Source organism: Ruditapes philippinarum, unplaced genomic scaffold (assembly GCF_026571515.1).
Source record: "Ruditapes philippinarum isolate M1 unplaced genomic scaffold, ASM2657151v2 ctg4826_1_1_1_1, whole genome shotgun sequence".
Classification (NCBI taxonomy): domain Eukaryota; kingdom Metazoa; phylum Mollusca; class Bivalvia; order Venerida; family Veneridae; genus Ruditapes; species Ruditapes philippinarum.
Genome location: NW_026860856.1, coordinates 47,501 through 60,435, shown reverse-complemented (window position 1 = coordinate 60,435; position 12,935 = coordinate 47,501). Strand labels below are relative to the sequence as shown.

Genomic DNA, 12,935 nt, shown 5'->3' with positions numbered 1-12,935 from the left:
TAAAGGTTCAGTGTGTTACTTTGGGGTTGTTGTTGTTGTTGTTTTTCTTTCTTTGTCTTGGGAGAGGGGTGCTTATAGTTGTTTGTGGGCATAATGAGGTTGCCATGACATATTAAGCACTTTGGCAGAAGAGTTATGCACAGTATCCCTTCAGCTAATTATTTCTCGGACGGAAACGATCTAAAGCTATAAATCTGATGCAATAATTATTGTTTGGATTTTAAAAAAAGGGTACTTCAAAAATGCTTGTATGAAATAAAAAAAGGCAAAAAAAAAATATGCCTTAAAGTGAGTGGCTCATGCACAAAATCATTGCTAAACGGATAAAACCCTACTATAAATAGCCAAATAATTTTTTGTTTCAGAACATTTTATTCTGTTTACGTACATTATTCCAATGTGTTAATTAACAGAGACATTCTATGTTACAACTTTTTCGGGAATCAACCATATAATAATGGAACCAATATAATTTTACTATTGATAAATTTTATAAAAATATTTCATAAGATATAGATTTATACCCTTTAAATAAAAACTAACTTTCCATACCATTAAATATGATTCATAAATTGAACGGTATGACATACATGAACTTCGTATCAATCACTATTACATGCCTCGAAATTGTGTTTAGTTGTTGTTTTTTTATACGTTTACAAAATGTGAAATGTAAACAGTCTGCTCAGACAAGTGCTGAAAGGTGTCAAAAATATTCCACATTGTGTACTATACCTAGCCAAGTCAGTCACTTAGAAACCATTTCCCCTCTGTGACCAAAAACATATTAATATGAATAATATAATTATAGTATATTTTTTTAGGATAACCAGGTTGATTTTTATAGATCTTATTGATCTGTGTTATTTGAATGCTATTTTTTTTATTATGATTTAGATAATTTTATTCATACATTTTGTTGTAATTGTAGAGGGGTATTTGAGGGAGAAGTGGCGTACCAGTAAATGACCTGGCTTTACGTGCAGTACATATGTGCAAAATTTATATAGAACTTGTAAAATAATACGTAGGTGACATGTATATAAATGAATAATTTATTTTGTCAGTATTTCGCCATAAAAACTACTTTTCGTCATGCATTATTACATTCTAAATGACTTTTCTGTCCACATGGGCTTCTTTTTATATCTAAAGAGTACATTCTTGAAATGGCCAATAGCGACTATTTGTTTACAGTGACTAACGTACAAACACAAAAAGACCCGTTAGGTTATAAAAATACGCCCCATTTCCTGTTCGTATAAAAGAAAAATGAATAAATGTTATGGTACAGAAGTGGTGGGATTAATTTTAACATAATATTTCAACCTCAGATTATGCTAATGTTCCATTAAAACTTTGACGGGATTCTAAAGGCAGATACATCCTTAACAATCAATGGTCAAATGACCATAACTATGAAACAATTTATAAAACGCTTGGACCATGACAGAATTTATGTTCGGGATTGTTGTTTGTAATTAAATGAGATATACTCATTACAGAACTAAATAAGATAGACGTCACTAATGAAGTTATTCAAAATAAATAGGAAAGTATGTCACTATGAGTAAAATATTACTATTGAAGGGATATGGTTCGAATGTTTTAAATGCGAGAATCTATAATTATGATCTGACTGACACACACCTGGCACTTTGACGTTGATGTACTTTATCAAACAAAATAAAAGGTCGAAGAAAAATATCCTTCTTGACATCTTAACATACAAGTGTGTCTTCATCAACAATATATAACATCAACAGTGCCAGAGTTGTGCGAGAAAAGGGGAAGTATAAATTACAAGTAGTACAGTATGTGGGTCTATTTTCATGGCACTTAAATTGTTTTCATCATTTGTCATGTAATGACCTGATATGAATAAAAAGATTTGACTTGATAAATGATAAAGCAAACAGAAACAACAAAAAATCCATTTTATACGACTTTTATTTACTTTTTATTCACACTTATTTTGAAAAAAAAAATCATAATCGCTTTGACGTTATGTTTAAAAATATTTTTGTATTATAATTTATAGATGATGTACATTGTTACATATCTTAATAAGTATCTGTTCTGTTCTTATTCATTAATAATGCTAATAAAAAATGTTTCATCTATTATATGATTTAATAAAAAAATTAATAACAAATATGGTAAGTTGCATGTGTAGTACAATAATTAAATGACAAAAGTATATTCTGTTTTAACACTGAAGTTTTAATTTTTATCAATCTTGAACTTCTGTAAATGTAGCTACGTAAAACAAACACACACAAGCAACAAACAAGCACACAAACAGAAACCAAGTTTTTATCTCTCCAAGAATGCAATAAATATTCTCAAACAGTTTGATTTTAATTTCCGGATGTAAAACTAGACACTGTACGTGAAATTGGTACTTCAGGTTTAATTTCACGTCCGTTCCGTTTCGGGAACTGAGCGATTTAACTCCAAACCTGCTCAACTGTATACGGCTTCCATTTTTGAAACTGTCAATATTATCACTTTGTGAAATCAAAAGGACAGCTAACAGTCTGATCAGACTACACGGCTCTTTATAATTTCTGGTGCAACGGTTTATCACTTTCCAGCAGGGTTAGGGTCCATCTAAATATGTTTATGTTTTTTATGAAACATTCTATAATTGTTCAGCGCTGAAGAAATATTCATTTACAAAGTTCGCGTGCAACGCTTGGACTATCACGGTTTGGTAATTCGACATCTTTCTTAACACGCACAGAACGCGAAAACAATAACATCATCGACATGGTAAAACTGGTGATACAAATCTATGGTTTGAAGTGAACCAAAACTCCCAGAGAGAGAAAGAGAATGACCGATCGATTGTTTGCATGTTGTAAAAATAAATCTATAAGGATAAATGAAACACAGCAACTTCTCTCCCTATTAAAAACTATATCTATATATCTAAACTGAAATATAATAATTTTCAAAAATGCATTTTTTCTAAATATTCGGTATTTAAATGTTCAAACATTTTTTTCCATTTTCCGTATGATTTTACAAGACCATTTTAAAAACTTTTTTTAGATATTGTCTCATCAGCCAATTTTATTAGTGTATATCCTCTTTTGACTTCTGGATTTAAAAAAAAATATATTGCAGAATAAAATTTCGAATAAAAAATATATAACATAGGAAAAATGAAAGAAAAACATTTTTTCAACAAATGGAGTCACTATGTTTTTTCCCCGACCCTGAAGATCGTTCCGGTTTCATTTTCAAGTTTAAATCATGGGTACTCTCGAGTAAATTCATTCTCTATTACGCTCAAATAATGGATTTTCCATATGAAAATAAGACAATTTTACAACATTAAGTTGTTTATACTATTTTCTTACTTATCAACAAACTCTTCACACACATGTATTTCAAAATATGATATTATCAATTTCCCCCGTTTTACACTGCAACTTGAACACCACGCTTTTTGTGAACGAAACTAATAACCCAAAACTGAACTTCTCAAAAAGTCTACGAATGAATTTATGGCATGTACATGTGTACACCTATCACTATGTACGAAAAATCTGAAATCTATCTCTTTTTAAATAACATTCACGAGTCGACGACCCTACAAATGTTATGTTGATTCACCGGGACAAAACTGTTACGGATGGCAGTGCGTGAAACGTTATTCAGACAGTAAAACTCTGAACATTTTCAACTTTAATATAGAATGTACATGTATTTCATAAAGGTAAAATGGCACTTCTATACAGCAGCTTCATTTGGTTTAACCAACTGCCGAACTATATATTTTTAGTACAACATGTATTTTCTGCCGAAAAAAAATTACATAAGAATCTAACAGAGGTCAAAGAGCCCTTAACAATTCAGAAACAATTCACATCAGGCCTCGACACTAACTTTTTTAGCAGGTGGTAAACCGGACCACTTGATTTGAAATTTAGGTGGTCCTTCCGGAAGTCAGGTGGTCAGTTATTATAACCATATTATTATTTTATTGTTTTTGAATTTTGACTCTTTGACTGCAGATTTAGAAAAAATGCTTTGAATTGATGACAAAGATGTATAATTACCTTTTACAGTAAAGAAAACAGATCACTTAAATATATATTTTTTCATCTAATTAGAAATGTAGGAGAGCAAGTCAGTAAAGTAAAGTTATCTTGTTTTTTTTATCTCATTCAAAAACACATAATAGGGTTCGTATTTATGTTATTTTTATATTGAATCGACTACTCCCTCAACTTAAGATAGGGAATAGTGAAACAATTAATTTTGTGTCTGCCTTATTTTCTTACTGTTATTCAAATACTCATTGCTGATACATGGTACGTCTAACTCTTATAATCATGATCAATTATCTTTTATAGATTAACATTTTTAACAAAGCTATTAAATTATCTAATTCTTGTCTTTAAAAACAAAGAAATAACTAAAGGATAAAAAAATAATAATACCAACGTAAAATTTAACTATACTCAAATGAGCCTTGCACCAACCAGATAATTCAGCTGGTCCGACGGACCAGTGTCTTTTAAAATAAGGTGGTCCTTGCCAAAATCGGGTGGTCTCGGACCAACGGACCACCGCTAATGTCGAGGCCTGCACATTCTGTTAGAAAAAGAAATGTCAAAAATCCTATGAACACAAATGTAATATATATATTGACAGTGACTGGGCTTAAAACTTTTCATCGGACGCCGATTTTGGATCATATTCTAAGTTTTACTACATGCTGCTGTTGTTGTTGTTTTTTGTTTTGTTTTTAGTTGTTGTTGATGTTGTTGTTGTTGTTTTATTTTCGTCCAATTTCGTGCTTCAAAAAATCGATTACTTTTTTTTAAGGAATATCGGGTAATTGAAATGAAAACGAAAATTGTTGTTCAATGACAAAATTATAAGACCCACTCATTACATACATTAAACCCCGTAAACATTCCACCTCACAAACATATGGGTAATGCTTCAAAAGGAGGGTCTACTTAAATTACTGGGAAATCAATACTACTTTGATATAAGTACAGCTAAGCTGCTGAATTAATTTTCTTCAAAACATGTATACATAACACGAAGTTCGTGTTATTGTCATAAAATGATGAAGGGGAACACTTTTTTCATCTGACTCTTGAATTAACATTTCCCCGCTACTAACACTGTTTAGAACACAAGACGCACTGTTGCCACCATGAAGGAGAATACCAAACTGGGTGTTTAATTAAATGATAATGGTAAGTTATTGTACAGAAAAGAACACAATTTCGTTGATCTACGTTATTTAGCTTCAGAAAAAAACGATGACCACAAAGCACTATATTTTAAACAAGTTTTACTTGTTTAGTTGTGTTCTAAACAGGTTATTTTAAAATAACTAAAATATCTATTTAAATAAACAGATTAAAGAGGCTTTCATGCAATGCTGAAAATGAAATAATGGTGAAAAATAAATTTTATAAAACCAAAAAATTCGTCCTCGCTAGCGTGCATCTGTGGAAAAAGTTAAAAATTTAATTACACTTGCTCAACACCATATTCCAGAATAAATACTTTTCAATATACAAAATTATCTTTGAACTAAAGTTATGAAGAATAAAACTTTTACACGAAAAGACAAAATCACAACGATAAAATAGGGGAAATGTGTTGCTTTCGCAACGTGCATCTGAAAACAATGACAATGTGTTAGCAAGATAAATTTCTGATAATCACAATAATTAATAAATAACATCCGATATTTAAAGTTAAATTCTAATAAAAGGTGGAAAAATTGTTTGAACATAAAAATATGATGTAATTAAAATATTTCTTTCACAAAATGTAACTTAAAACTCACTTTGACGTTCTAAAACTTGCTAAATGCACGTAAAACGTGTGCTTCCTTGTACAGACTTAAACTTTTCATATATCTCGATACTAAATTTTAAATTGCATATTTTATACAAAGGTATTTTTCAACAAAATACTCTATAAAAAGTTACCTAAAGGTTTTTTGCAACTTTTACCAGTAAAAATATGACTATTCCACCAATCTAAATACATGTAAACTGAAATTTTCTATTGCGTAACTGTAAAATTTTGAAGCCGTCTGAGTAAAGTGAAGAAATTGACAATTTCAAATGCGGATTTCTCTATTATTGTTGGGCGATGGCGGTTGGAAATACTTGGAAAAGTTTTAACACATACATGCCCAAGTTTCTACACTGTTAAAATTACTTGAGATCCGAGGGTAAGTATTCGCATTTTAAAATCTTAGTTGTACGTGTTATTTCTCATTCAACTACAAAAATGGCTGCTTTCAAACACAATGCAGCGCTAATGTTTGGTGGATGTTTATGCAATAGTTAGACCTGTACATACCAATTTTCTGCCCCCCTCGGATCCGTCAGTCATGGTGGGATTGAATCAAATCGGGTCTCATATAAATTGACATAGAAATACTTGAAAATAGATGATTTTTTAAAACTTATTCTGTGTGTACATGTACATGTAAATAACCTTAGCCTGGCTTGAAGTCACGTGACATGCATATAGGATTTGGTTGACGTAAATATGTAAAAAATAAATTTAAACGAAATTTTTATTTTTCCGTGAATCGCGAAAACTGCATGCAAAGTAAGACACGTTTTCTCTCTGGAAGTTTTAAGAATAATTTTGATTTATTTCTATTTACAAATTATAATAGCTTAAAGATCCTGTAACACATTTTTTTCATGGTTTTATTTCATAAATATGACGCTCAAATTAAGATTTGTCAATCTTGTAAGTTCAAATAAGCATTATTTATAAAGATATTACCCAATTTAACATTTTGCGTAAATAAAGGGAGGTAATTAGAAATTTATTTTCTATAAATTCCAAGTCAAATTTTCCAATAAGAAATGAATGCATGTAATTTATTCATTAAATATAATGTTCACAAATATTTGCAGTACACATTTTACATATTCTTGGATGTTTGAAAATTGTTTTATTTGCATAATTATATACATATATAACATGTTCCAAGTGTATGATACATACAGTGACAATATCAATCACAAAACATACAGGATCTTTAACAAAAGGAAAAAATAACATTAAATGTATTACTTGTAGTTAAGATTTAAATTTGTACCGTAAATTTATTGACCCAGATTGAATTTTAAAACAGGTAAGAGCACTTCCTAAATATTTCAAACAGAGCACGCATTGTATTTTGAAAGTAAATTATCTTTCAAGCACGTGCATAAAGTATGTATAATATAAGTCATTACTCAAAAACATATAAATTTAAGTGTAATGAATTTAAAGGGCAATGGTGCTGTATAAAGTATACATACTGTTTTATCACATGAAGTATATTACTCAAATATGTTTAGAACCCAACGTTAGCTATAGTTAATTTAACGTTTTTTAACTTTATGCATGCACTGGGATTCCTAACAACGCATCTTTTGCCAACACTTTCTTTTAAAGAAGTAGCCCAAGGTACTCCGAAAAATTAAAACTAAAAAAAATATTTCGTCCAAACAGAGAAATTTAGATTTTTCTATTCACTTAGCTTGTCAGAATAAAAACAAATGTGTCAAATTAAATTTCTTCAAAGCAGAATTGCATGTTGCTAACAAGCAGATGCCAGCTCCGACAAACACTTCCTACGAATCGTGGCTTTTTCGTTCTTTTGTTAATCAAATGTCATCCCAACATTCGACAACTGCGCTATCATGGCGAAAACTGTATTTAAGCAGAGCAAAACTGAAAGCTTCAAGCCGGACGTCGGCGCTTTTGTCAGGATTTGCAATGGTTATTAATTACAATTATCATTATCTATTTCTTTATTTGTATGATTTTTATTATATTTATTTATTTAAAAATACTTGTTAAATTTTGAAAAATAATTCATTTAAAATTTTTATGTTGAATTTATCAGACATGACTATGTTATCCCGAAACAACCAATTTTCAATCACAACCTAAATTCAAACACATTCTTAATTCTGTGGCATTGATGTCATGTCTGACTAAATTGCATAAAGTCACATGTTGTATTAACTTCAAAACTTGCAGAAATGCCATACTTGATTAATTGTCAGTTGTTATCAGTAAAACAATAAGAAACTGTTTGTTTTAAGTGACACAATATAAATTGTCCAACTTCAACTATATCAAAATAGTCACTTGTTTAAAATAGTGGAAAATTTTTTCCAAGCAAGTTAATTTTTTTTTATAAAGTATTGGCTAAAGAGTTTTACCATTTACCTCAGTCCTAAGTGTATTTAAAACATTTATTTATATGATGTACCACTAAATATTCATCAGACTTTACATGGGGGTCCTTATTAATAAAATCTTTTATTGTTATCAATTTTTTCATGTGATGATTGTAGAATAATTGTTTTGTAGGCAGGGTTGTCATTAACATTTTTTGCAGAAGGTTTGTTTTGAACTTGAGGCGGTCATTTCTGTCTTTATCATGCATAACAAAGAGTGTTTTCTTAATTTTGAGGCGGCCCATAATGCATTTGAGACAGGCATTTTGGCCTCCTGCCGCCTCTTAATGACAACCCTGTGTAGGCAATAGCAACTGGCAGATCTAAACAAGTTTCCGTATTTGCTAGTATTATAAAGTGGGGAAGGTAAAATGCTGTAAAGATTGGATGCATTTATCATTTTGCAACCCAAATAGCGTACTAAGAAGTGACACCTTTAACTGCCTTTTTATACACATTAACAGTAGTCATACTAATGCATTGTACTTTACATATGTTATAACATTTAGTGTAAGTTTTTTAAAATCTTGAAAAAACTGTTGAAAATCGTTGAATAGACTGTTGTGAAATTTTCTACAATTTTAAGTGGCCCTGATTTATCTTGAACAAATTTTCCATAATGATTACCCTGCTGTTTGAATTTAGGTTAAAATATTTCTGAGAGTGACCTGAGTGGGTCATATCGTTTTTATTAGCTCGACTTTTCTATGAAAAGGGGAGCTATCCTACTCGCCCCGGCATCGGCGTCGGCGTCGGCGTTGGCGTCACACCTTGGTTAAGTTTTTCGTACCACCCCACTTTATTTCAGAAGTATTACAAGTATGGCTTTGAAACTTACCATACTTGTTCACCATCATAACCTCCATCTACAGACAAGAGTACATAACTCTGTCAAGGTTTTTGACAGAATTATGGCCCTTTTTTGACTTAGAAAGTGTATTGAGCTTGGTTAAGTTTTTTGTACCACCTCACTTTATTTCAAAACCATTGGAGGTATTGCTTTGAAACTGACCATACTTGTTTACCATCACGACCTTCATCAACAGACAAGAGGACATAACTCTGTCAAGGTTTTTGACAGAATTATGCCCCTTTTTGACTTAGAAAATACATTGAATATGGGTAAAATCCACTTATTGCCTTAACCCTTTGAGATATTGCTTTGAAACTTTTAATGCTATTTCACATCATTACCCCCATCTGTACGCAAGAGAAGGTAACTCTGTCAAGGATTTGTTTTAAAAATTAAGGCCTTTTATCGACTTAGAATCTTGGTTAAGTTTTAAGTACCAGTCCACTTTTTGACTGAACTGTTTGAGATATTAATTTGAAAGTTGGAATACTTGTTTACAATCATGATTCCCAAACATGTCCAGGAGAAGGTAATTCTGTCAAAGATTTTATTTGAATTATGGCCCTTAACTGTCAATGTTTTGTATTATAGGCAAGCACTAAAAAACTTAAAAAATCTAAAAAAATTCATTCCTATCCACTTTACCATAAATTATGTCATATAAACATTGCTGTAATATTCAAGTTTTTTTTTCTTTCTTACCAGCCCTCTTTTGACTTAAACATTTCAAACTTTGCTGCAGTGTTCAAGGGTATCACACAATTCAGTAAAATAATTCTTCACTAAATATCTTAATGCTCATGGCCATTGTTCACTTTAAAAATACAGAGATTCTTGTATTGCCTTTTACTGCAAAAACTTTTTTTATTGGCAAGCAATAAAAAAGTCGAGCGCGCTGTCTTACGGACAGCTCTTGTTGAATTTCTAAGAAAGATCAAGACTTGTTGAAAATGTACCAACCTTAAAATGAAAAAGTGTTGATAGATGCATTAATAGCTAAAATAAATTTGAAGCATAATTTCTCCTTCCATTTATTATTGGCTAAAAATGGCTTAACTGATTGAATATTGGTTGTCCCGGGATACTGTTAGTGTCATTTTATATAATGATAGTCAGTAATATACACGTGTTGTCTATATTGGCGGGCAAGCCAGGGCCTTTGGCCTCCCTGTGTTAGTGTTCTCTCCCTCTCTCCCTGTTTTGGGGGAACTGTTCTGGTTAATATAACGATTAACCCCACTGACGACTCGCCCAATTTAGGTGACATTTCGCCCAACCTTTGTTCATTCATTTATATTAAAAATGCTTATAACTGGTTTGGGTACTTTCTTGCATATATGGGGCAAATAGTCACTAAAGGAGTGGTACTGGTTGGGGACCACCAAAACCGGACAACCACCAAACCCGGACGGCCCCGAAAATGCTTAATTTAGTAATTTCTTTGTTCAGTGGTTGTCTGTCACTTTTTTCTGAACAGTTAATGCATGTTTCTTCTAAAATTAAGTAAATAAGTTTATTCCAACCTGCGTAAATGGTAATATTTTAATGTCTATTCCAAGTATGTTGACGTTGAGATTTGGGGGTCAAGAAAGCAATGCCTGACCTCATATACCAGCTATAATTATTTGCAGAGTAAACAATAGAATATCAAAAACTTCAGCATTTGTTGCTGAAATATTGTATATCATGTTAAAAATAAAAAATCAAAACACCCAAGCTTTTATCTGAATTAAATCACGTCATGTACATATCTGTCCGGACACATGGTACTGTAGTGTAGACAATTTAGGTAATTTTGATACCCTCCTTGTCGAGCCTCAGATATAAATGTCTATACAATCAGAAATAAACAAACTAGTTTGTTAGTTAGGAGTAGAACCTAGCTGGACTGAGTCAAATTTGCTTGGCTCTAGGTTAGAAATTATGAAATCTGTACGGAAAAATGTTAAAAAAGTGTGTGGTTGATGGTCCCCGACCAGTAGTCAGTATGGGACAAATAGGGGTACTTGTCCTAAAGGAAATTTTCATGTTGTTTCCCCATGAAGCAAGCCTATTCTTTTAAACTTTTGATTTGGTCCTGGAAAATGACAGTATGACTACACAGAAGGGATGCACTAGTATTATGTAAAGTCTAAGTTAAGTAACTTTACCGATAGATATACAAGTAAGGCCCCCACGGTTACACGTTTAAAAGGATTCGTTTCGATTTTCATTCGTAAACGGTTACAATATGTTTTACCGTTTAATCGAAATGACCATATTGTCTTACAAAGTATCTTCATCATTGCCTTTTATAATGGATTTTATCTTTTCTAATTGGTTTATTCCAAAGTAAAAAATGGAAAATGGGTGTTTACAACCCACACAGTATCACTGTGCAATAATTGTTCCTGACATAATGCATTTTTGGTAAAGTTGATTTTCCTTTGATCTTTCAAATAGCGAAATGGGGATACAATGAAGAAAATGTGTGCCGACTCAATCGTAATGAGCCCTGAACATTATTTACTTGTACTTGTATTTAAAATAGAAAGTAAGTCATCTTTTGGCGACTGGTGTAGTATAGTACATAGAAGTACCACCGTTTAAACGGTATCGTTTCGGTTCTTAGCAATCGTGTAAACGTTTACAAAAAATTGTAAACGTGGGAGCCTTATATACAAGTAAAAAGTATCATTGAGTACCCTAGATACACAAGTAAAAAGTGTCATTGATTACCCTAGATATACAAGTAAAAAGTGTCATTGATTACACTGAATTTGTCTCTTACCTAGATACACCATCATTTCTGTTCATGTCAAAAGTCTTGTAAGAAAGAAAAAAAAATTGGATATTTTAAACACTGCACATACTATTACCAGGGTTTCTGTTAATGGAAGCTTGGGAGTCATTTACTCTTTGATTTTGGATTGTTACTTCCAAAATCTAATACTTTTTGTTCTTTAGCTTTAATTATTTATAAATTTTGAAACGTAATGTTAGCCCTGAATTACTAAATGACATTACTGATTACTTTTATATTTATAACTGTTATTACTCATAGGTTACGATGTTGTTGATAGAAACAATATTGATGTATCGTTGATAAATTGTATCGTTGATATATTTCTGTTGATCAATATTGATACACATTTTAAAAAATCAATAATTTTGAGTAATTAATTAAACATGGAAAACTTGAAATTAAATCAAATCATATACAGAAATAACAGAAGCAGGACTGGTGTTCTTGTGTAAAGTGCTGGTGTTACGTAATGAACATATTTCATAGCAGTGATGATAAAAAATGGTCTGAAAAATAGGCATTTATAAACAAGACACATCCTATCTGTATGAACAGAACATATTTCATACTGAATTCATCTAAACAGGAATGAAAGTGAATAATAGACAAGTAGATATTGGTACATCAGTGTATCATCGATATTTGTCTGATATCAATATTTTATTGATATATTTTTCACAGAATCATTGACAGCTTTTCTCAATTAGGTGACTTCATGCCATTAAAACTTAGCAAATGAGAAATTTTATGACATTATAGTCACCAAATACACATTTTATTAATCTGTGTATTGTAGTCTGTATTCAACTCAAAGATCCAAAGATTTGTCTGTAAAAAGTAGTTTGAAAATGATCATTGCCTCCACAATCATGCTACATTTGTTTCAGTTATTGATATAAATTGTTTGGACTATAATGTACTGTTTATTTCAGGTCGCTCTTGTTGAGATTACTATTGACGAGGATATACCTGGACTTCTGTTGATCCTCTTTAGTATCTGTACCACACTTCTTGTATCTGTTCATCTTCTAGCTCTTATGATCAGTACATGTAT

At 31.3% G+C, this 12,935-nt stretch overlaps 1 protein-coding gene across 1 annotated transcript in view; it reads left to right on the top strand.

Moving 5' to 3' along the window:
* Positions 1–7,513: 7,513 nt before the first annotated feature.
* The window catches only part of LOC132713578 (calcium release-activated calcium channel protein 1-like), an 11,887-nt gene continuing 6,465 nt past the window's right edge, over positions 7,514–12,935 (top strand). The window contains exons 1-2 of the mRNA XM_060696215.1: positions 7,514–7,776; positions 12,814–12,935. The exon at positions 12,814–12,935 is cut by the window's right edge and continues 19 nt beyond it. Coding sequence (XP_060552198.1) covers positions 7,606–7,776; positions 12,814–12,935 — 293 coding nt within the window. The 5' untranslated portion in view covers positions 7,514–7,605. The remainder of the gene's footprint in view (positions 7,777–12,813) is intronic.